The sequence below is a fragment of the Diachasma alloeum genome, unplaced genomic scaffold, assembly GCF_001412515.2.
Source record: "Diachasma alloeum isolate Michigan unplaced genomic scaffold, Dall2.0 Dall_scaffold_00430, whole genome shotgun sequence".
Lineage (NCBI taxonomy): Eukaryota > Metazoa > Arthropoda > Insecta > Hymenoptera > Braconidae > Diachasma > Diachasma alloeum.
In genome coordinates this window covers 413427-439061 of record NW_021680569.1, presented here as the reverse complement: position 1 = coordinate 439061, position 25635 = coordinate 413427, and the positions used below count along the sequence as shown (strand labels likewise).

Sequence of the window (25635 nt, the reverse complement as noted above, 5' to 3'; positions counted from 1 at the left end):
CAAAAAAACATTCATAACTTGTCTGATAGCGCTGCTACAAACTCGGGCCTACAACTCGGGCCTTCAATTGAAGGCCCGAGTTGTAGGCCCGAGTTTGTAGCAAAGATATCAGACAAGATATGAATGTTTTTTTGAGCTCAAACGAAAGAGCGGGACGAGAAATGGCGTGCTAGGGACTCTAAACATGACAAATGTCTCTAAAGATGATGTCTGGTTTCAATTGAACAGCAGAGTTGTGCCATCATTGTCTAGGCGGACAATGGGGTCTAGGAGTATGGATAGAAGATTGGGGTCTGGGAGTCTCCCCTGGTTCAAAACCATCTCTAGAGGCATCAGCACACCATTTCTCGACCCGTTCTTTCATTTGAGTCCAAAAAAACATTCATAACTTGTCTGATAGCGCTGCTACAAACTCGGGCCTACAACTCGGGCCTTCAATTGAAGGCCCGAGTTGTAGGCCCGAGTTTGTAGCAAAGATATCAGACAAGATATGAATGTTTTTTTGAGCTCAAACGAAAGAGCGGGACGAGAAATGGCGTGCTAGGGACTCTAAACATGACAAATGTCTCTAAAGATGATGTCTGGTTTCAATTGAACAGCAGAGTTGTGCCATCATTGTCTAGGCGGACAATGGGGTCTAGGAGTATGGATAGAAGATTGGGGTCTGGGAGTCTCCCCTGGTTCAAAACCATCTCTAGAGGCATCAGCACACCATTTCTCGACCCGTTCTTTCATTTGAGTCCAAAAAAACATTCATAACTTGTCTGATAGCGCTGCTACAAACTCGGGCCTACAACTCGGGCCTTCAATTGAAGGCCCGAGTTGTAGGCCCGAGTTTGTAGCAAAGATATCAGACAAGATATGAATGTTTTTTTGAGCTCAAACGAAAGAGCGGGACGAGAAATGGCGTGCTAGGGACTCTAAACATGACAAATGTCTCTAAAGATGATGTCTGGTTTCAATTGAACAGCAGAGTTGTGCCATCATTGTCTAGGCGGACAATGGGGTCTAGGAGTATGGATAGAAGATTGGGGTCTGGGAGTCTCCCCTGGTTCAAAACCATCTCTAGAGGCATCAGCACACCATTTCTCGACCCGTTCTTTCATTTGAGTCCAAAAAAACATTCATAACTTGTCTGATAGCGCTGCTACAAACTCGGGCCTACAACTCGGGCCTTCAATTGAAGGCCCGAGTTGTAGGCCCGAGTTTGTAGCAAAGATATCAGACAAGATATGAATGTTTTTTTGAGCTCAAACGAAAGAGCGGGACGAGAAATGGCGTGCTAGGGACTCTAAACATGACAAATGTCTCTAAAGATGATGTCTGGTTTCAATTGAACAGCAGAGTTGTGCCATCATTGTCTAGGCGGACAATGGGGTCTAGGAGTATGGATAGAAGATTGGGGTCTGGGAGTCTCCCCTGGTTCAAAACCATCTCTAGAGGCATCAGCACACCATTTCTCGACCCGTTCTTTCATTTGAGTCCAAAAAAACATTCATAACTTGTCTGATAGCGCTGCTACAAACTCGGGCCTACAACTCGGGCCTTCAATTGAAGGCCCGAGTTGTAGGCCCGAGTTTGTAGCAAAGATATCAGACAAGATATGAATGTTTTTTTGAGCTCAAACGAAAGAGCGGGACGAGAAATGGCGTGCTAGGGACTCTAAACATGACAAATGTCTCTAAAGATGATGTCTGTTTTCAATTGAAAAGCAGAGTTGTGACAACATTGTCCAGTGGGGTTGAGGAATCGCCTCCGGTTCAAAACCATCTTTAGAGGCATCAGCACGCCATTTTTCGACCCGCTCTTTCATTTGAGCCCAAAAAAACATTCATATCTTGTCTGACATCTCTGTTATAAACTCTGATTTTTAACTCTGGTTTTCAGTTGAAAACCGTGCCTGCGTGAATCACTCAGAAAACTCCACGGAGTGTATGGAGTGTACCGGAGGGATTCACGCAGGAGTCTGAATAGCCACTGCCTAAAAATAAATAAATGAAATAATATGAAATAAAATAAATCATACACCACATAATAGGGCAGATTGAACCAACATAAAACAATTGGCAGTACCCTGACCCTGCGATACAAACGAGATAAAGTGTGTGAGCTTGTAAGAAGGGACACAATTGCCCCCTCCTGAAGGTGTACGTGTACGTGTAAACCGCAAATACACCCGGATTCACTCGATATTTACGGGCTGCGCCCGACGGGCCGTTTTCGTCGCCCTTATCAGTACGTTATAGTGGAATAGGTAGTATAGAGGCAGTATACTGTATACACTCCACGAATATATCGCGCATTACTTCGATCCCCCTCCCCCGCGCTCGTTTTCGTCGCAACGCCCAGATCTATTGCATTCTTCCCCCCGAGAATTGATTTGTTCCGGTTAATATTTTTGAATTACAATAAAAAGAAAAAAATAATTTTGGTAGAGAAAATATCGTGATTTATGGCTCAAAATTTTTATCCTCTGAGGGCTTTGATGAAAGGTTTGTGATTATCCGTCAGAAGAAGGAGATGAAAAGTCATGCTGACGCCCATCAAAACTACGTGCCCAGTGTTTCTGATTTCATAATTTCCGCAGGAGGGGTTGAAACGTGAGTTGTGAGCGTCATCTAGGAATTCATCTGTTCTTATGTACAATATTAAGAGTCTAAATACAAAATTCATTAAAAAATCATTTGGTAGTAAAATAGAACGATTTTTCACGTGTTGTTTATAAAAATATCTCGATAACCCGTGATTTTACGGGAAAATATCACTAGACATTTTTTGTTGGAAATTTAATTCTCTGGAAATAATGCTTTACAACACTTTCTCCTAAAACCACTCGTTCAAGAGATAAACGCATCAGAATGAAAAAAAAAGTGATGTAAAACGTAGCCAACAGAAGACGATCTTTCGTGTTGGTAATTGTTAAAAAATCTCGATAATGAGTGGTTGTACGGGGAAATCCCACTGAACATTTTTTGCCGAAAATTTAATTCTCTACAAAAAATATTCCATAACATTTCCTCCTAGAACCCCTAGTTCAAAAGATAAATGCATCAGAAGGAAGAAAAAGTTATCCACTGAAACAAATGTGATAGAACTCTTCAATTTAAATTACAAAAAGAATTCCAGACATGATTACCCCACCCCCGTCTATCTGGTTGTCATGCGGGGAACAATTTACCGAGAAAAGAGGGATGAATCGGTGTTACCCATCCCCACCAGGATATAACATAAGTAACAGAGAAGGTAAAAGAGAAAGAGACAAGTGTATGCCACTTGATTCTCCCCAACCGCTGTCTCTGGGATGAGCCAACCTGGGCTGCCTCCACTTCATTTCCGCGTCTTACAGTCGGTGAGCAGTGGCGCGGTTATGCCGAAGGAAATGAAAACAATGAGATACAGCCGGTCATCCGTTTACGCGTTATGCATGCACGTCTCTTAACTCGCGTTTATATTACTTAAAGCACACTGTCGTTCCTCATACCCACCCATCCTCCCCTCTTATCTTGCATAACAACCTTGCCGAAGGGACGATTTCAAATCCCCTCCATACCGCGCATGAATTTTACGAGGGAATTTAAATAGCCCTGCATCATTCATTTCTGTTATTTCAATTCTTGGTGTAATGAAAGAATGGAAAATGAGAAGAGTCGTAAAAAAATGAGGTGACATTTTACTTTTTTTTATTCTTGATTTTTTTATATGATTCATTGGCAAATAATTTTTTGGAAATTAAATGCATTTGATTTTTTTTCAATTAAAAGAGAATGATCTTAATGATAAAATGAATTTAAAGAAGGAAAATTTAAAGATTTAGGAAAGTAGAAAGTAATTAGAATTATGGAAATTGTGGTTTTAGAAAGAATTGGAACTTTGTGAACGATTCAGTTGGATTTTTCAGAAGAGTGGCATTAAATTTTATTTGAAATCATGAAATTTCAGAATTTAATAAAACTTCAATGAAATCCCAAATTTTTTTGAAGTTTAAAGACGACAATTCCCCTATTTACCTGAATAAAAATATGAATATTCACTAAAATGGCGCTGAATTATCTAATAATTGAAACTTCAAGAATATCTTGACCTGAATTTTTCTGAAATTTACAGCTTTCATTGATTTCATAGAGCTAAAAATTCCATAAAAATGTCCAAAAACTATTAGAAATTTCATCCAAAAATTTTAAGCAATAAAAATAGAAAAAAATAATAAATTTTATTTTTCATTCAACTCATCAGCTTTTTCCACTTATTTTCCTCCTATCTCTCCCCCATATCGTTTCGATCACATTCCCTCCGTATTTTCACCATTATTTCCCCCTCTTTTTTTCCATCCGTACATCGAGGAAAAGCGGGTGAAGAGAGTTTTCGTCCAGAAGCGAGTCAGCGCTATCGCATTCACAGTGGGGCTATACGGGCGAGCGATAGCGCGAGCCCAGGGCTTGGATATCAACCAGATAGTAGCCGGGCTTTGCCGAAGAGACGAACACGATAGAAGACTTTTGTGCAACCTACAATTGTTCAAGAATACCTCCCTCCATCTTATTTATCAAAACTCAAAATCGCGGGATATAAAAAAAAAAAAATATGCAACTCTCCGGCTGAAACAATTGAGTTTGAGAGGTTTTTCTGTTATCATGACGTTTGAAAGTAGTGGAGATTGGGGTTGAGGTGTGGGTACAATAAAAAGGGGGAGGTAACAAAAGTCGGAGGCGGTTACGTATATATATATTCGTTGGTTAGACGTGTGCGGTCTTATCAGAAGTGAACGCTCGTATCGCATACGGGTCGCTAATGTCTTCTTATCGAGAGAACCTCTACCCACCTTGTAATGCTACCCCCTCTATTGCATCTCGCTACCCCTCATATTTTTCATCCTCCGGATGCTCAGGGAACAGTGAAAAATTCACGGAGAAAAATATTCAGTAAAAATTACGGAACTCACTATTCGCTCACCGATTACGGAATTGACTCCGAAAATTTGAGTGACGGTACCTGGCGCAATTTTTCACTGGAGATTCCGTGACAGTTCCGTAAAATTTCCTACAACCACATTTCGCTCCGGAATCACGGAAAAGATACGTAATTTTTATTGAATATTTCTCCCCTGTTGGAATTGTGAATAATTCTGAGCTCAAAAGTAAAACATTGCTTCGAGCATTTCATTTTAATTGCTTCAAGCATTCTCTTCCTGTGAATAAATTATTTGTTCATTATAGTGTTCAAAATGATTAATTATTAAATTATTAATTCTTTTGAAAGTGTTCAAACACTCGCAATTTTTTTTTTTTGTAGAAATTCCATCGATAGTCAACTAGTAATTTTGAGTAGAGTGAGATTGAAAAAAATCTTGAAATTCCGAATTTCACTGAACATTCAATAAAATTCCAAATTTTTTAGCAGCAGGAGGACGCTGGATTTCCAATCAATTGAAAATTCAATTATACATTTACTTGAATTCTCCCAATTTCGATTAATTCTCACGAAATAATTTGACTGGAATTTCCAGTATCATTGACTTTTCCCCAAAATTTGGAATTGTCTAAAATAATTTAATCCAATTCCAAACAAATAACTTCCGAAATTGAGATCAATTAATCCAATTATCTCTAAAATATTGACTCAAATTCTCTCAGACCTTCAAACCATTCAAAAATAAAATATCCCTATGTTAAATATAACTGCATTATATTTCCACTCGTTTCCCCGTCACGAGTTTCCAATTCCATCAATGCCCAACAAAAATGTTAAATTTGTTTCCCCACTTCATCAAAAATATAAATAATTCTATTCAATTATTCTCCCTATCACCCTCTCCCCGTATTTACATTCCCAAGAATAAAAAAAGCCCATACGTAACAAAAAAAAATTATATATGCGTCATACACACACACACCTCAGCCTCCTATCACGGAAATCCCGTTGAGTGCATAAAATATATATGTAGGACAGTTTGAGAAAAGACAGGATTGAAGAATGAGAGAGACAACAGGAGTGCTCCGAGTGAAAATGAAACAAAAGGCCTCGGCACGAGATAAAGGATATAATGGGACAAACGGCCGAGGAATGGATAAACACCCGTGCGGCTTATAAACGAATAGATTTCACTTCTCACACCATCAGCCACTCCTCCCCCTCCCTCCCCCCCCCCCCACAGTCTTCTCTGGGCGCAGGATAAGTCCCGAGTTGACTCTCGTGGGCGGACAGGTAGCGTACAAGCCAGGCAATACTGCGTACGATCGGAAATCGATCGGGAGTGTGTATTCTACGTATATAATGCAGCAGAAATACTGAAGCTATAATTTTCAGTCCACGTCTCTCGACACATTCACACCCATCCACTTATTTAGTCGACGTAATTTTCAATGCGCTATTTATTTTCGCTGATTAGGCATCGATAAAGGATTTCAGATGAAATTATTAATTGAGGAATTTAAAATAAGTGGGAAAAAGTTTAGGGGAGAGTGGGATAAAACGAACACTTTGGACTTTTTTTAAATTTTTCGTAACTCAGAAACAAATTGATCAATTGAGCTCAGTTTAGGCTCGTCAGAAAGGGGAAGAATTGTTCTGAAATTGAAAAACAAAATTATTGAGTTTTATCAACATTTCAACCCCTCATTAATATTTAAACAAAAGTTTAAAGTGTCCGTTTTACCTCAAGCCCTATATGGAATTTTTTGTTGGCTTTGTTGCTGCACTGTTAGAAAATTACTCTAAATTTTAAGCAAAAAATCGTGACATTTTTAATAACCAATAGTTTACAGGGAATTTTCGCGTAATATGTAATGAAATTTGATTTCTCAGGTTCATACGACATAATTATTGAAAATCATGAAGATTCAGGGAAATTTTCTCCTGAATTTTCAATCTGTTGCTTAATTTTCGCGATAGGTTTGAGAATTCAAAGAAAATAGAGTCTGCGACGTATAATTTTTGTAGTAAATCTGGAAATTTCATTGTTTCAATTGTTGGAAAAAAAAATCAAATGATAATTTATAAGGAAATTTTAATAGTTTGCGCGGAGGGAAAATTCAATTTTTAATTTCGAGAAAAAATATTGATATATGAGATAACAACTGGATTCATATAAAATTTTAATAGATTTTGTAGCTCTAACATCTGCTAATTTTGTGAAATTTCAATGAATTCTTTAATTTGAATTCAATCGTGAATTTTGAAATTAAATGAATGCCCACTGCATAATATTTGACTAATACTTCAAAGAATTTCATTATTAAAAATAAACATTTTGATAAAAACTGGAGACTTCAGTTCAATTTTTGCCAACAGTGCCTGCCTCCGAGAAAATAAATATGCAGTTTGCAGTTGAAATAACGTTTTTTCCTCGAATTTTTTTCCTCGAATTTTCCTAACCATTATCTACCTCCGATAATCGTGTGCTAATAATTATAGTTGTACTCGTGTTCGCACATAAATTGACGGACATAATTCATAAATGATGTTAGAAGCGATATCGCTGGTTTGAAAAAACGTGAAGAAGTGGCAATTTGAAATAATGAAACACGTAAATTACCACCATACGATAAATTCAAAGATGATTAAAAACATATTTTTTTCCCTATTTAATGAACGTTCTGATTTTTTAATTTGTCACGATTCCGAACGACTGATTATTATGGTGGACAATCGATTGTTTATAAATTATCTATAGAAAATGCACGTAACTTGAAAAAATTGAACTTTTCTAATTATTTCATCAATCTTCCTCTAAAAATAAACTTTCTAATTTTTTCAGCTTTTTAAAATATTTTCTAACAATTCAATATCGAGATTCAAACTGAACCCTGCAAAATAATAAAATCATTGTAAAATGCGCAGTAATTTAAGGTCGAATGGGGCTGAAATGAAAGTTCTGATGTTCGACTACAAAAGTAGAAAAGCATTTTACTGGAGAAAAAATAACCAAAGTACTTGGATATCCTTAACACTGGATTTTAATATATAAAAGTCAAAATTTCTGTGATGATTAAAGATTAAAATCACATTTTTTCCCATCAAATGTAAAAAAATCGCGCGATTTTTTTATATCTCACAGAGATAAGAAGAAAATATTGAAAAAATATAACTATTTGGCAAAATGTCAATTGAATTTTATTAATTAGATATGAATTATTTTAAATTTACCACACGTAATTTACACACGTGTAGTTAATTTTAAAAAATTGGAAAAATTTCAAAATCAATAGAAAAATAGTAAATCAACTCGAACGTGAAAGCACGCAGGGATGAATGATAATTGGAAGCACGTATTGCTTTAAAATCGATTGGAGTTTGCACCAGAGGGGGTGGCAAATGTAGGGGGGAGGGGGAGGGGGGAGGGTTTAGTTACGTGCGACGTGGGCGATCGAGAGAGCTGACACACGCCGGCAGTTTCCAGGCGGTAACGCGGCGCGTTCGCACGCCCACCTGTTGAAACCGGAGCCCCCCCTCAACCCGACTAGAAGGTGGAATCGAGAAGGAGAGCCTACACCAACGGTGTTATGTATAGTAGTGGCGCACGGGCCACGAGACCCGCTCATTCATTATACCTGTACATATGTATAGTCTTTTAGTAAAACATTTACGTCAAATGTGAGGTGGAAATCAACAAATTGCGTGTCCATCCGTTATTTCAACCCTGAATTTTTATTCAGTGGAAAAATATTTTTTTTTGAGTGAAAACCTGATGCACCGTTGGAAGAAAATTTAATTATTGAACTGAAATTTGCAGTTTTCGTTGATTTTTCCGTAAAATATAGAATTTTTAATAACGAAGTTCTATGAAATTTCTAGCTAAAATTTTTAGTAATATGGAATTTGGCGGAAAAGACTACTCATTTTACCTGAGAAGTTGATCAAATACAAAAAAAAAAACTTTGAATTAATAGAATCAAATTTATTTATTTTTTATTTTGAGTCATCAAAAATTCATGAATAATGAGTGTGATTTTAGGATTTTACAGGATTTTTTTTTTGCATTTTTTTGCAAAAATTGCACTGTTCTAATTATTTTATAAATCATTAAAAAAAAATATGCTTCTCAATTTTTTTTATATTTTCAAAATAATGCTTAATAAATTAACTAAAAATTTTGGATAAAATTGAGCCCCTTTAAAGTTTCAATAATTAAACAAATTTGAATAAACTTTTTGTAATAATTCAATTGAAATAATTAACTTACCACAAAATATTCGGTAATCTAGGGTTAAATGGGGCTTGAAAATTTTCAAACTAATTCTCTTTATCCACTCATTCCCAATTTTCTTTCCCCTTTTATAAAACAGAAATAAAAAGTCCCCAATTTTTTCCAAAATTTCTAGAGTACCTCTAATACTAATAAAATCGTTGATATTATTCCGCCGATTTCCTGCCAAAAAAGTGAATCTCACCGATGCTATCGCGCCTCTAAATATAATATTCAGTATCAGCTGTTTTCCAAGCGCACGATACACGCAGAAAGAAAGAGCGATTGCATTGTTGTCTTGTCCGAGAGATCACCCGGGAGGGTATCGGCCTTCGAGTCGTATTGATACGATTGCAAAGAAATTAAAAGTTTATAATAAAATTTTTTAATGAAAAAAAAAGTCCCACCACAACTGGGCTCTCTCAACATTTCTCTTGTCTTCACAGATAGACAATGGCCATTTCTTTCGCGCTGAACACCAGCAAGCGTTAGAGTGTGTGCGTTCGGTTTTTATCAGAATGTCTCGGTTGCATCGCCACACAGACAGACTCATGTGAAAACATCAATTAACACTGATTCCGTTGTGAAAAACACTTTATCGTTATCCGAGATATTGCACTTATGCACTGGCTAATATTACATGCGATTCTCATTCCCTTTAAATCATTCAAACGTCGCGACAGATTAATCATTGCTTTTTTCCCCCTCCCAATGATCATATTCTTATCGAGCTGAGACTTGAATTCATGGAGTCATTAAATATTCCATGAATTCACTTGACTCGTTGATGTCCTCACGATAACGACAACAATTTTGTTGATAAAAAAATCTAAAAACTAAAATTGACAATAATTCCCGATAATAATGATCGAATTCGTCGGTGCTGATGAAAAATTGAATTAATGATTCCAAAAGAGATCTCAGAGCCCAGAAATTTCGCTAAGACAAGATAAAGGATGAAAAGAAACGCGCGATAGAATAAAAATGAAGAGTTAAATATTCTTTTTTTTCCCTCCCGATGATCATATTCTTATCGAGCTGAGACTTGAATTCATGGAGTCATTAAATATTCCATGAATTCACTTGACTCGTTGATGTCCTCACGATAACGACAACAATTTTGTTGATAAAAAAATCTAAAAACTAAAATTGACAATAATTCCCGATAATAATGATCGAATTCGTCTGTGCTGATGAAAAATTGAATTAATGATTCCAAAAGAGATCTCAGAGCCCAGCAATTTCGCTAAGACAAGATAAAAGTCAAAGAGAAACGCGCGATAGAATAAAAATGAAGAGTTAAACAAAAGAAACGGTGGAGAGAAGTGGAGAGTCCGAAAGTTAAAAGGGAATTCATCCATAAATAAGAAGGTGAGCGCTCGCGCGGGCTTCGGCAAAACGGGACGGATCGCCGGGCAATCTCCAACGGAATAATAATGCGGGTTTTGAAATAAAACGCAGACGCGTTCCTACACCGAAAACCCCCCTTCGTCGCTCGCCGTTTGCTAATGTTTTCCCTTTCTTGTTTCACTCGTAATACCCACACTGGAGCCCTCATAGAGAGATGGGCCCAGATCAAACACTGGAAATTACAGCATTGTGAGCATTCTCTCCTCTCCGAGAATTTTTTCTCCTTTATTTTTTAGATAATAGCGCTCTTTTGGCGTCTCAGGGGCTTTTTTCTGCCCTCCATTGCATCTAGGGAGATTGCATGCTCGATTGCCGATTTATCTTGCAATATTTTATGTTTATTTAGGTAATTAATATTTTATTTCGTGAAATCAGGTGAACTGAACATTATATCATTTACCTTAATTATTTAATTGAATATTCCAAATGAGGTCACAGTATTCTAGTTCGCTTTTGATACTTTTGTCCCAATTAAATTCTTATTTTGTATCTTCCGCATCTTTCCTCTCGCAGAATTTTTTTCCTTAATTTTTTAGATATATTATATTATTAGATTATTTAAAAAAAAATGTTATGTAATTTTTTCATCATTACACTTCGTAAAATGCAATGAGAATGATTGACTAAATCAATATTGCAGTGAACAATTGATAATAATCGATGTATTATCAATAATTAACTGCTCCACTTGAATATTTTCAAATAGCAAAAATAATATTCACGTGAAAAATGCAATAAAACCCGTTAATAATCAGTTTTTCATATTTCCAAGAAAAACAAGAATCAATATTAGTTGTGCCAACAAGAGGGACACGCGCCTACCGGATTGTGGGCCTAATTGTTTCGTAAACTCGAGCCTCAGGGACGTATTTGTTCGGTGTAAACAAGTGTCGGCGCCTTGGGGCCCCGATGTAAACACACCCCACGCGGTAGTTTCGATTACCCACCGGCAGTTTCAAACACCTCAACACCCTAATTTATCCCGGAATTATCGGTATCTCTGATTACTAAATTGCACGGAGGAGGACTATTGTTTATCGAATCAGAGAACGATATCACATGAATTAACAACAATTCTTCCTATTTGAGAATATAACAACAAAAATTAAGTCATTCCAATTCTAAATTTCAGAAAAAAACGAGAAAATTTTGCTCTAAAAGTTCTTGAGCTGTAGATGAACAGATTTTATTCAATGAAATTATTCTCATCGTTTAATTTTAATGTTTTTTTAATTAAAAAAAAAATATTAATGAACTTCCTTTCTATTTCTTGTTTTAGTGTTGATAAAATGTCTAGTGATATAATTAGATTTGGGGTTTTCATCAAATATCAATTCAGGAGCGAAGCGGTAAACCGGGTCAAGTCAATTTTAACTGTTGACCAGTTTTTGACGAATATCTCGGAATCTAAAAGAGATACAAAAATTGTTGTCATAACTTTTTTTGTAGAGCCAACTGAGGGTTACAAAAAAGGTCATGAGTAAAATTTTGCTATCTCTCTTAGATTCCGAGATATTCATCAAAAAATGGCCAAAAGGAAAAATCGACTTAACCCGGTTTACCGCTTCGCTACTGAATTCCAAAATGGCAAAACTTATAAAATCACAGATCTGCTAACAAGAATCCACCTCTTATCAACTTATTTATAGTATATTATACTGAAGATGACGAGAGCTTCTTTCGCCAGAACAATAATCTTTACATCGCCGTGGACTGTGGATTCACGGCGGTGGTTGTAAAGCAGCCACACGTGCGTAGATAATCGGCCACCGTGTGTGCGCCTGTGCACTTAACAAATATGCGATGCATCGGCCCGAAGAAAACCCACACATACCATAAATAAATAGAAAATAAAAACGTCCATAAAATCCATGGGGGCACCCAGTTTTTGTTATCAATACGACGTATCCATGAAATGTAAGCCAGAAATGGGCAAAATTATTCTTCATTTTTCACGGGAGGAAAAATTGATATATCAGAATAAAATAATTTCGTGAATGTCAACAGTATTTTAATTCATTCTTTACGACGAGACACCGAATGAAATTAAAAAAAATTCATTGCGAAATATGAAAATTAATGCAAAATTAAAAAAAAAATAAAACAAATTGAAAAATTGAAATTAAAATATTTTCATTACCTGTCCCCCTACTTTTATTTATTTTTCATCTATTGTTAATCGAATGAATGGATGAGGAACCGAATCAATAAAAAAAATTAATTGTGAAACATGAATGGCAAAATTAAAAAAATTAATAAGTAAATAAAACAAATGGAATAAATTAATGAAAATTCTCTTTGAAAATGAACAAAATAAAATGTAGAAAAATTGAAAAATTGAAATTGAAATATTTTCATGACCTGTTCCCCAACTTTTATTGATTTATCACCAATTATTAATCGAATCAATGGATGAGAATCCAAATGAAATAAAAGAAATGAATTGTGAAACATGAAAATTAATGATATTACCAATTCATTCGTTCAGCAAATTCCCCCTGATTAAATGTAATCTTTCATTTTTGGAATTTATTAAAACGTACGTAAACAGTTTTGCAAATGGGCATATAATACACGTGTATAGGTACACACAGCCCTCAATACACATGGCTTACTACCCGGAGAGGCAACAGTGGGAGCGTGCACATACAAGCACCGGGTCGCGAGCGAATCGCGAAAAGGCCTTTACGGAGTGCGGAGCACGATCGAGATACCGTATCGGCCAGCATTTCGAGTGAATATTAGCGTAATGAGCTCGATAGCCGGGCGATACGAGAGATTTTAACCCGTCCGTACCGTCACGTACCACGATTCTACCCGACGATTGCCCCTAGCCCCTCTACCGCATTCTCCTACTGTAGAATTTTCCGCCCCACCCAACTTCATTGGCTTGAAAATCAAAATTAGGAGAGGCATAAATTTTTTTCAAGCTTTAAAATGAGCCCTAAATGACATAAAACGTCTTATTTAATGAAAAAGTAAGACACTGTTGGAAAATTTTCCCTGAAATTTTCGTAAGTCTTGGAAATTTCTGGTAAGTAACATTTATAGTGAAATTTCAAGGAATTTAGTCGGGAACTTAATTTTAGTTTAATTATTCCGGGGAAAGTGATGAAAAATCAGGAAAATTCAGAGAAGTCTCTCCTGAAATCCAAGATTCCTCTGAATTTTCCGAGAATTTCAAGAAATTTAAAGGATTTCCCTGAAAATTCGGGGGAATTTGGCCGTGAATATTCTTTTCAACTTGAAAATTCATATAAATTGAGGAATTTCCGTCTTCCTCTCGCAAAAAAATAGACTCCACTTGAATTTTGAGAGAAACTTCAAATTACATTGACTTTTTCCCCTTAAATCGAATTCAAGGTCTTTTTGAATTTGAATTGAAATTAAATTGTCCAATTATCGTGGAAAATTCAATTTTGAAAATAGTAAAATCAAAGTGAAATGTTAATTGAAAATTTAAATTTTCAAAAAAATTCTCTCGTCTTTTTTTGCCTGAAATAACTCATTATCAAAACAATTCCACATTCACCAGCACATGATGACTTAATTACATTTTACCTCATATTCTGTAAGATTCATAATCATCACAAAAAAATGTGAAAGATAATCATGAATCACGAATCGTTCCTTAAACAAAGAAAATGACCAATCCGTCTATCATAAAATAACAACAAAAAATCAACGTAAATTCCGACCGATAGAGCCTTTTCCCGACAATCACACGAAACTAATAAATAAATAACCGGCAAATTGTCACGTACCGCGATAAAAAAAAATCGCCTTGAGTAACTGTAATTTGATAATAAAAAAAAAACCACCGAGGTAAGAAGCTTGTCGAAGCTTGGATTTTATATAATCGGGGTGATGGGACGGGTAAAGGGGTGAAGAGAAACGCGCCAGGACACCATTCCAGCGATGCCGGAGCCGTGTCCCGGCAGTGTCTCGCGGGAGGCTGGAGTGACACCACAATGCTGTGTAGCAATTTGTAGGCTCGCCCTTCGTTCCTCTCCATCTCTCTTTCCTTCACCGCTAAACCCAATGGTTTTAAAGCCCTCGTGGATGCACGTGTGTATGTATCCAACTTCTCTGATCAATCGTGATTTTGTTTTGTTTTCTACATTTCTACGCCTTCTCGTACATACCTCGTGCGCAAAAACTATTTAAGATTATTTTATGTGTACTATTGAAAATTTTTTGACGGAAATTTTTATTACGCTGTGGCTGCACTGAAATTTCAAGGAATTTTATGATTGTAAATTATTCTACGGTTCCATTATTTTATAAAAATTAATAGAAATCAGGAAAATGCCCATTAATATATTCTTAAATTTTTAATTAATTGAAATCTGAAATATTATGATTTATTCCCCTTGAATCCACGAAATTTCAATTTTTTTTCTAACAATGTACTTTAAAAATTAGAATAAAAAATATGAAGATGATTTTGATTAAATATTCACCTTCAATTAAGAATTATTCATCAATTTTGCGCTGATTTTTCTTCAGTAATTTTTCAAATATTGTTTTTTGTCAATTATAAAAAATTTAAAAAGTTGAAAAATACCTTATTTCTCATGATTTTTCATCAAAATTTTCCTTCAAGTTAATTTTTTATTTTCAATTGAGAATTATTAATTAATATTTTGCCTTTCTCTCAATAATTCCTCCACTGTTATTTTTTTAAGATAAAAAAATCCAAAATTCCTGCGTTTCTTCTAATTTCCCATGAAAATGCTCCTTTAAATAAATCCGGATTGACAACAATTAAAAAAAATTAAATTATCTAAACGATTTCCTTATTTTCATTTAATTTCCCTCAACTCTCGTATTTTTTCCTTCATTTCCCCCCCCAGTTTCTTCGGCTGTGCACCGATGGCCGCCTCCACCGATCGACACTGATAAACTGTACGCGGCCAAGTGGAGAACCAGAGGCGCGCATACACACCACTGTGTACATTTAACACAAGTGGAAAGAAGAGGGAAAAAGGGTAGAGACACCAGAACAGGCCGAGAAAGACACCGACGAGGGATTTGCGACTCTTTACTCTCCATCGGCCATCGTGCCACACACCAACAGCACGACGAAAGATCCACCAGTCGTTTTTACCCCATGGCTTTCCGATCCTTTATTGTAATCCTTATCCCCTACGTTGAAATAAAAGAGGGAAGAAAAAATCAAGGGGGAGGGGGGGAAAAAGCCACTCTGTCCGACACCCGTGTGACGACCGTGAGAGAGATTCAGTGTAATGCCACCAACGGTGGAGAGACGAAAAAGATTGACTCTGATATCTGTACTATTGCCTTTTATTTAATTCTGTGGTCAAGTGGAGGGAAACAGCACGAAGAAAACGATTGAACACAACTGCTCCAAATTTTATTTGACATTTTTTCCTGAAGTCAATTTTTTTTCATTTTGGAGTTAATTCTGTCGTCAATTGGGGGGAAACGATAATTTTATTTGACGTTTTTGCAATGCAGATGGTCAAATTGGTGCATTTTATTGTTATATTTTGAATTTTTCATGGCCCGAATTCTCTTGGTGATAAATGGGTTCAGGGGAAAAGATTGGAAGACTTTTTTTGGAAATTTAAGTGTCTTTAAAAGATGACATTTTTCTCTGAAGTCGTTTATTAATTGGGTAAATGCCCGAATTAAATTTTTTTGGAAATTTTTATTACTAGTTCCACGTGAATTTCAAGGGATTTCGTCATTGAAAATTGAAAATTTTATGAAAAAATCAATGCAAACTGTGAATTTTAGTTCAATTATTCTACGGATTAATAAAAATCAGGGAAATTCAAGCAAATATATTATTGAATGTTAAATTAATTCAATATTCGGTGTAATTTGGTGCTGAATATTAATTTTTTGATTGATAATTTAAGTCAATTGGGAAATTCTCGTTTCCTCTGGGAATTTCAGAGAAAAAAAGATTTTGATTTGGAGCGACATGTCACTAATTTTCAAGAGCATCCGAAAATGTTTATGGCATTCTAGTTCTACTGGAATTTCAAGGGATTTCGTCATTGAAAATTCATAATTTCATGAAAAAATCAACGGAAACTGTGAATTTTAGTTCAATTATTCTGCGGATTAATAAAAATCAGGGAAATTCACTGAATATTTATACTTTGATTGATAATTAATGCTAGATTCTTTAAATTTAGTGACGTTTCCCTGAAAATCAAAACCTTTTCCCCCCGTTCAAACCGTGAAATTCCCTCAAACAAAAATACCTCAGAGAGATTTTTCACACCCCCGACCTGATTAGATGCCATACATCATCCCATCCCCACCCACGCCTCCCCCTCTCCCCCCCATTCCCAAGATTACAAGATGGTGTCTCCAGATTATTATTTATCCGTGAACACGATTCAATAAGACCCACTATAAAATCATCGGTTATTAATTTGACGCGTCGCCTCACCGGGGGGTGATTGCGGCCTCGCCACAGGATGCCCTCGATGTACCCTCACGATGCGATGACTCCACAGATGCACCTAAGCCCGTATTCAGCATTAAAATGTTAATACACGCACCGAAAGCAGATTAAAAAAAAAACAATCGTAGAAATAAAATTAATGCCTTTCCACACCTCCACGAAAAATCCCATCGACAAATTTATCGTGTGATCGATGTTACTCGAGAGGCGATAGCGATCGCCAGTGCTATTGAAACAACGAACCGGATGAAATGAGGGCCCGTGTACGGCTGAAGAATATGGGAAGAGAGACGACATTAACCGCGTGGCGTTATTAACTTTGTAACACGCGGAACTAATTAGCTCGCCATCTCTCTCTGCACTCGTGAACACGACCGTCCAATATATCTGTAGTGTATTAACCTGACCTGTACGGGTAGACTCGACACAATGCCTCAATGTTGTACATCATTTTCGATTAATTATCATTTTTTAATTACTTGAAAATGAGAATAAAACGAGTTGTGGGAAAATAACGAGGGGATTTCGGGTGTTTTATATTGATAAACATTTTTCACTGAAATTCCGAGAAATTTTTTCATTGAAAATTTGTAATTTTGGGGAAAATCCGGGGGAATTGTAATTTCAGGTCAATTACTCCGGGAAAATTAATGAAAAATGAGGAAAATTCAGGAAAATCTCTTCTTGAATTCAAGATTCCTCTGAATGTTCAAGGAATTGGGCGGTGAATTTTCATTTTCAGTTGAAAATTGATGGAAATTGTGGAATTTCCGTGTTCCTACCGCAAAAAAAATTAAGACTACTTGAATTTTCAGACACTTGAAATTCCATTGACTTTTTTCCCTGAAATCGAATTCAAGATCTGTTTCCGGACAATTTAGCCAAATTGTTTCAACAGTGTAAGAAATTAAAGATGAAATAAACAATATTGAACATAATAAACAATTATAATTTAATATTTTGTTTCAATCATACGCAATTCAGAATTTTAATTCATAATTTCATGTAATCATCATTTTTTAATAATTTGACGGAGAGAATAAACCGTGTTTTGTCCGAAAACAACGAGAAATTTTTTATTATTCTATGAAATAGAAGAAATTAAATATCAAATAAACAATATTAATCGTAATAAATAACGATTAATCCATAATTTCCCGCAATTCTCATCGTTCAATTACTCAAAAAATAGAATAAAAAATGTTGTGCATGAAAATGAAGAATAAAAATTATTTTTTCACAGACTAAACGATTTTTCTTGTAGAAAAATCCAACATATTCGATCAATCATGACATTTTAACGACTCAAAAAAGATAAAAAATTGTGTCAACGAAAAGCCCGAAGAATTTTAATTATTTTCCCGAAATTAAAGAAATCGGAAAACCGAATAACCCGATTATTTCCGATTTTGTCGATATTTTCGCACTAAGAAAACCACAAAATACAAATAACAGAGAAAGACTGGAGACCTGTTCCACAAGTCCCCCACGTGAAAGTATCCACGACACGACGTCCTCAATGCTACCCATAGCCAGTGCTGGTCGAACATTAAATCCTCAAACCCTGAATTATATCAAAATGTCCACGTGTCCAATAGCCTTAAATTACCCCAGCAATTTATGGTACCAGGAACTCTCATTAATCGACAGCAATTATGACTCTAATTTGGCAGTTGAAAGACCCTTAACGGGCCATTATAAATCAAGGGGGAGTAATTCGTTCGAAAAGAGAGTGTAATTAAACTTTTCGTTGCATTTTACATTTCACTCCGCTGAAATTCCCAATTCTGCGGTGCATTTTCCCCAGAGAGTCGCAATTCTCGTGACAATTACGAGACGACAATCCCTCTGCGACGAAAAATAGAGTGAAATCAATTCATTTTTTGACGAATAAAAATTGAAAAATTTCGCGATTCTCTCCCTCGCCCCGAATTTCCCGCCAGAATAGTTGAAACCTCTGGGCCACGTGTCGCCCGGAGTTCCCACCCCAAGTGCGGAAAAACCCGCAGGAGAAATCGGAAAAAAAAAACCCGAGAAAAAAGTAGCTCGTCAACTCTTTCACGGAGAGTCGGTATCGCATTTATCATGCGCGATAGGACCAGGACTAATGTTCTGCTCGATAACACGTATACATAACAAATCCGGTGGATAAGCCGACAACAAAGCAAACGCAGAACGACATACACAAGAAGAGAAAGAAATAAACCGTTTTCCCCCGACGTTTAATGAACAAAATAAACTGATAGGAGAAGGTGGAGTAAAATAGGCCTTCAATCACCAATATCTCCCGACTGAACGACGCGATTTGAATGAGTCAAATTTCATTTTACAGCCTGAAAAAATACCTTCAAAAAGAAAAAAAAAGTCTTGAAATTCACTCTGCCGATCTGGAGATACTGACGATTGAATACTACGTAAAATACGGGAAAACGTAAAAATTTGGCCAACAGTAAATTCAGTTCCCATCGTCAATATCTCCTGATCCAGCGATGATATCTCGACGAATCAGAGCTCATTTTGAAGCCCGGAAAAAGCCCTTCAAAATGGAATAAAAATCTTTGATTTTGCCTGTGCCGATGCCGAGATATTAGCGATTGAATGCGGTTACTCCACGTCTCCCACGAAAACAAATAAGCAAAATAGACTCACGTTTCAGGGGCTTTGGATTGCTCTGTTTGCGGCGTGACATCCTCCCCCTCCTCTCGGCTCATCCATCACCAAACAATGGAAATCATACCCCAGCACAGAGGACAACGGCGTTAATTCAGCTTACAAAATTCTCAATACCCGTTTGACTAAACACAACACGTAAAACAAAAAAAAAACGATGAAATGCTAGGATCAACGGGAATGCAGAAGCGGGATTAGACACTCAAGAGCACTCAAGTGGCATTCACTGGACGTATCATGATAATCTACAACTGAATGAGAATTAAGCCGCACGAGGATTGACAATACCCCGAAAATCCAATGGTTTGTCGACTAAACACGAGTTATAAACCCCCTTTACACATCACGCCACAGCACATCGTCCCTCTGCCGCTGTCAGCGGGCAACTAAAGCACAACCGGCGCTAAACAATACCCCCACTTCTTTAACACGCGGCGTGACTCGAGTGCTCGACTCAAGGGATGCTATTGCCCTCTCTCTCTCTCTCTCTCGCCCTCGTGCGAGTGGGAGTTCATTCGATGAGAGAATTGAGGTGGGAAAAATCCAGACTCCGCCCCTCATCCACTGCATATGCACCAGATAATGAATTAATTCGGAGGATGGTTGATTTAATCATTAAATAAAATAATTGAAGAAATTAATCCTGGGTTTTCCGAGGTGTTTTCGGTGATTTGTCGAGGGGGTTTGGTTTGTTTTGCTTTCATTTCACGCGGGGTGACGCGTTTGTTTGAATACACGTTATGATATGTTTTGAGAGATGTTTGGGCTGATTCTATTTACATTAGATACTGTTATCTGTTCAAACATTTTTGTTTGCGGATGACGTCGGGAGTGACGGGAACACCGTCGGTACGTGATTTGACGTGTTTGGTTAGTCGGTTAAAGCGCTCGCGGGTTTGCCGAGGGCTGGCGGAGGCGATGTACCACGTGGGACTTGTGGTCCTGGTGAAACGCGAGTGGAGGTGGTGAAAGAGGTTACGAGTGTTTTTTTTTTTGTTTTTAATTGTTACGAGTGTTGTTTTTAAAACCGAAGAGGGTGACGGAAAGGACAGTTGGGATTTTTGAGGGAGAGTTGGGGAAGAGGGAAAATGACGATTGTGGAGTATTTTCAAACGCTCTCGGACAATCCGTACTTCGGGGCTGGGTTCGGATTGGCTGGACTGGGGGTCGGAGCTGCTGTGCTCCGAAAGAGCAGCCAATTTGCAATGGTTTTGTTTAGGTGAATACTGCATTTGTTGGGGGAGGATAATTGCGGATTAATTAATTGGGGGGAATGAGATTTTTCGGGCTTTTTGAGATGTTGAATTGGCGTGAATAAAGGATTTTAAATTCAGAAAAATAATATTTCTGGGGGATATAGTAATGATACTGAATGGATACATATATCAATAATATTGTGATAACCCTAGTATGAGATTATACACCCGCTGTTAGAGAAAAATTGAAATGACAGGTTTCATTGAACATTCAATGAAATTTTAAAATTTGGAGCAACGGAGGATGAGAATTTCACAATTTACTGGAATTTTCAATAAAAAACGATTAATGTTGAGTACCAAGAAGATATTTAGATAAATTTTCCTGATTTCTATTCATTTTTATGGACTAAATGAACTGTAATTTACAGTCTTCGTTGATTAATTCATAAAGTTTTAGATTTTCAATGATGAAATTCCATAAAATATCAGTGGAAATATAATGTGATAAAAATTCCCAAAAATTGTACTGGAAATTTCAGCCAAAATTTTTCAACAATGCATGTCATTGTAATAGAATATTTGATGACATTCTCAGATGAAAATTGACGAATTAATTAAGTTTCTAGACTATTACATAATAATCCTAGAGGTCCCCTGCAAAACATTAAATTCGATTTACGGGGAACATAATTAAATTTCAGATTTCAGTAAAAATTCAATGCAATTCCAAATTTATCAGTAGGAGGCTGATGGGAATTTTCAGTAAAAACATGAATATTCAGTACCAAATGAGGCTAAACTTGTAATTGATTGAAAATTCATAAATTCATTCATCAGAATTCTCCTGATTCGTATCAATTTTTACAAAATAATTGAACTGAAATCTATAGTTCCCATTAATGTCCTCAAAATTTAAATTTCCAATAATAAAATTCCGTAAAATTACAGTGGAAATATAATGTGCTAAAAATTCCCAACGAAAATTTTTGAAAGTGCCCGTAACAGTAACCTCTTCCCCTTTCACGTAAAAATATTTGAAGAACTAAATTTCTAGGCGTCATTACATGATAACCCTGGAGGTCCCCTGCCGAGACAAGAGTTATCAATGGCTTCTCCAATGGATAACTTACAAAGGCGCCAAAAAGACCCAGCATCTATCGGTGGAGACTAGTTTTGAATTAAAGGACACTGGAACCGTCAACACAAAATACGAGTTCATCCCGAGTATTGGAACTCACTTCTTCAGGTATTGCTATTTCCCCCGGTCTGCAAGTGACTCCCCTAGCTTCGTATCACGTATTTTTAATAGAAAAAAACGATTACTAATTGAAAAAGATATAAAGGCAACTGGATAAGGGTTGAGAGGACTAGAGAGCAACAGACGCTTGATCTGCACATGGGGATTCCTTGGGAGACTGTTGTGCTGACGGCTTTTGGAAATAACAGGAGTATTTATTTCGAGATTCTTGAGGAAGGTACGCCCCCTGAGCCCCGACTATTCTTCCCCTAAAAAAATAATTATGAAATTCAATTTCAATTCAAATCGTCAATTTTTCCCATTTTTTCAGCTAGACAAATGGCTCTGAAGGAACACGAAGGAAAGACAATAATGTATACAGCAATGGGCAGTGAGTGGAGGCAGTTTGGACACCCCAGGAAGAAGAGACCAATTGATTCGGTGGTTCTGGACGAGGGAATTGCGGACAGAATTGTCAAGGATTGCAGGGAATTCATAGAGAATCCTGGATGGTACAGTGATCGAGGTAATTCTCTCTTACAAAAATTAATGAGGAATGAAATGATGAATGAACATGGAAGGGGACAAAATAAATTAGTTTCAATATTTTTTAAAGGAATTCCATACAGACGTGGTTACCTACTCCATGGCCCCCCAGGATGTGGGAAATCTTCGTTCATCACAGCCCTAGCTGCTGAACTTGAGCGAGGAATTTGCGTCCTGAACTTGTCAGAGAGAGGACTGACTGATGATCGATTGAATCATCTCCTAGCAGTGGCCCCACAGCAGACCATCATCCTGCTTGAGGATGTTGATGCTGCCTTCAGTAGTCGAACAGAAACCAAAGAGAGTGAGAAAATTCTATTCTTTATTTTCGTTTCGTCTATTTTTCTCGATTTTTTAAGGATGTCCAAGTTCCTCTCACAGTTTAGTACAGACTACATTTTCAATCATCAAATAGGTCCATTAAATTGAGTGAGAAAAATTCAAATTACATTTTGCACTGAATTACTATTTTTTTTAACATTCCTTGTTTATAAAGGAATAACTGAAATCGTTTAAACTCTCAGAAACCTCATTATTTTAGGCATGAAATGGACTTCTGGAAAAATTCTGAATATGAATAAATTTATTACGATTTCAAACAAATGATTTTTATCGTGAAAAATTGAAAAATCTTCCGCTAAATGTAAACTCTAATGTTTTTTCAGATTTTTCGAAATTCAGACCTGCAAAATTTAAATAACAATAAATAATAGTAATATAATACTAATAGTTTAAATAATAAATTCATTGTAAAACGTCCGAAAACAAAAATAGAAAATTATTTCATTGGAGATAAAATAGTCAAAATACTTGGATATCCTTAAAATGTCTGCTCTGATTCTAGTGAAAGCTGCATTCGATGGACTCAACAGGGTAACATTCAGTGGACTATTGAATTGTCTGGATGGAGTAGCATCCACTGAAGCTCGAATTCTATTCATGACGACGAACTACTTAGAGAGATTGGACCCAGCCTTGGTGAGACCAGGGAGGGTCGATGTTAAGGAGTACATTGGTAATTAAATTAAAATGACTAAAATATCAGATAATGATGACAACTATTTCCTTGATTCAAAAAATAAAATGAATGATTGATTTATTTCTCAGGCTGGTGCAGTGCTAGTCAACTCGAGCAAATGTTCCTCAGGTTCTACAGAGGACCGGAAGGAACGAATGCCCAAGCCCTTGCGAGACAATTCGCAGAGAGTGTAATGAACTTCAAGAGGAACGTGAGTCCAGCCCAGATCCAGGGGTTCTTCATGTTCCACAAGAATTCTCCTGATGAAGTTCTGAATAATGTCGCACAAATTTGGGAGCTCACTTGACTGTTCTGTATATTTCGTTCGAGACATACAGTGAATACAACGTTTTAAAGTAATAGTCCTTTATTATTTTAGGTAAAAATTATCACGTGGACTTATCATGAATGATTGCATCATTTGTTTCATCTAAAGCTAGTTCAGTGAAGTGGAATTATGCAGACGTTTTCGTGAGATCGAATGGAAATGTGTAGTTTAGAATGAGAATTTACACTGATAAATGATGACACTGGTAGAAATTCAACGGCATTTGGTTGATCACTTGAGAGAATTTAGTATTTTCATAAATTAGAAAGACAAAATATGCTATATCATGATGAAAATTCTGGAAATGTTATAAATATCATTTTGCTTAGAATATTCACTATTCGTGTGAGCAGTCAATTAAATATATCCGAAATTGAAGGCTGCAGGAACTGAAATGGGGAGGGGGGTCGTTTGTACACTCTCAGATGATGGGCAGATTCTTCTTAAATAGTTGGAATCAACGTTCACCCGGCTAAAAAATTCGATTTTGGTGCAAGTCGACTTTCCTCCTGGAAAAATCCAAGATCGGACACTTTGGCCCCGGGTGAAAAAATTTTTTTTTGTTTTTTACTTTTTCCGAATACTTTTGAGAGTTCTGAATAGCCCGTCGCTTAAATAGTTGGAATCAACGTTCCCCCGGCTAAAAAATTCGATTTTGGTGCAAGTCGACTTTCCTCCTGGAAAAATCCAAGATCTGACACTTTGGCCCCGGGTGAAAAAACATTTTTTTGTTTTTTACTTTTTCCGAATACTTTTGAGAGTTCTGGATAGCCCGTCGTTTAAATAGTTGGAATCAACGTTCACCCGGCTAAAAAATTCGATTTTGGCGAAAGTCGACTTTCCCCCTGGAAAAATCCAAGATCTGACACTTTGGCCCTCGTGACCCTTCGACCGACTTTCCCCCTGAAAAAATCCAAGATCTGACCCCTTTGGGTCCGGGTGAAAAATTTTTTTTTTCAGTTTTCACTTTTTCCACATACTTTTGAGAGTTCTGAATAGCCCGTCGCTTAAATAGTCGAAATCAACGTTCACCCGGCTAAAAAATTCGATTTTGGCGAAAGTCGACTTTACCCCGGGAAAAATCCAAGATCTGACACTTTGGCCTCTTGTGAAAATAGTATATTTCCCACCAAGGGAGGGAAAATAAAGGAGTCGTGCCCCCGTGCAGAATGGTAAGCACGTAGATAAGGGTCCTTTATTCCGCTTGAAATGAGAATAATCCCGCCGTCTTTCACCGTGCCGCCGTACTAAACACGTCGGCTGGAAGTACATTTCCTGAAGACATCTCCAATACCGAGCCCTTCTCAACCACTTTATCAGAATCTGCCCATCCGGGAATGTGTCCAAAACGGAATGATCCCGCCTGAGAACGTACCCCCCCCTATCTAAAATCTGCCCAAATGTCAACAATTTCAACCCTCACATCAGCCAAAAATCTTCCCCCCACAACCCCCTCCCACAAAAAACAAACAAATTCTTCACCACCAAATTCCCTCCAATTCCATTCAAACAACCGACTTCTAAAAATAAAAAAAAATACCTTCAAGCCTCGAACCCTTCTACCAGTGTCTCCTCCACTGCCCCCCCCCCCCCCCCCCCCC

The 25635-nt window shown here is 36.8% G+C and overlaps 2 protein-coding genes across 2 annotated transcripts in view; one reads left to right on the top strand and one right to left on the bottom strand.

Annotated features, from left to right (window-relative positions):
- Positions 1-20071, bottom strand: part of LOC107042241 (zinc finger protein ush) — a 111229-nt gene extending 91158 nt beyond the window's left edge. The window contains exon 1 of the mRNA XM_015263215.1: positions 19686-20071. Within this exon, the coding sequence (XP_015118701.1) occupies positions 19686-19725 (40 nt within the window). The 5' untranslated portion in view covers positions 19726-20071. The remainder of the gene's footprint in view (positions 1-19685) is intronic.
- A 587-nt stretch (positions 20072-20658) lies between these two features.
- LOC107042189 (mitochondrial chaperone BCS1) lies at positions 20659-24066 on the top strand. The gene is made up of 7 exons (XM_015263104.1): positions 20659-20925; positions 21960-22151; positions 22241-22380; positions 22474-22668; positions 22759-22992; positions 23533-23703; positions 23796-24066. Exons 1-7 carry the CDS (start codon positions 20795-20797, stop codon positions 24011-24013), a joined length of 1281 nt encoding a protein of 426 aa, XP_015118590.1. The 5' UTR covers positions 20659-20794; the 3' UTR covers positions 24014-24066.
- Positions 24067-25635: the final 1569 nt, after the last annotated feature.

Bases quoted from the DNA above. Each gene is read 5' to 3' on its own strand.
- LOC107042189 (XM_015263104.1), top strand. From the start codon at position 20,795: ATGACGATTGTGGAGTATTTTCAAACGCTCTCGGACAATCCGTACTTC. The intron at 22,152-22,240 runs GTATTGCTATTT...TAATTGAAAAAG, and splicing joins ATTGGAACTCACTTCTTCAG to ATATAAAGGCAACTGGATAA. The intron at 22,669-22,758 runs GTAATTCTCTCT...TATTTTTTAAAG, and splicing joins TGGATGGTACAGTGATCGAG to GAATTCCATACAGACGTGGT.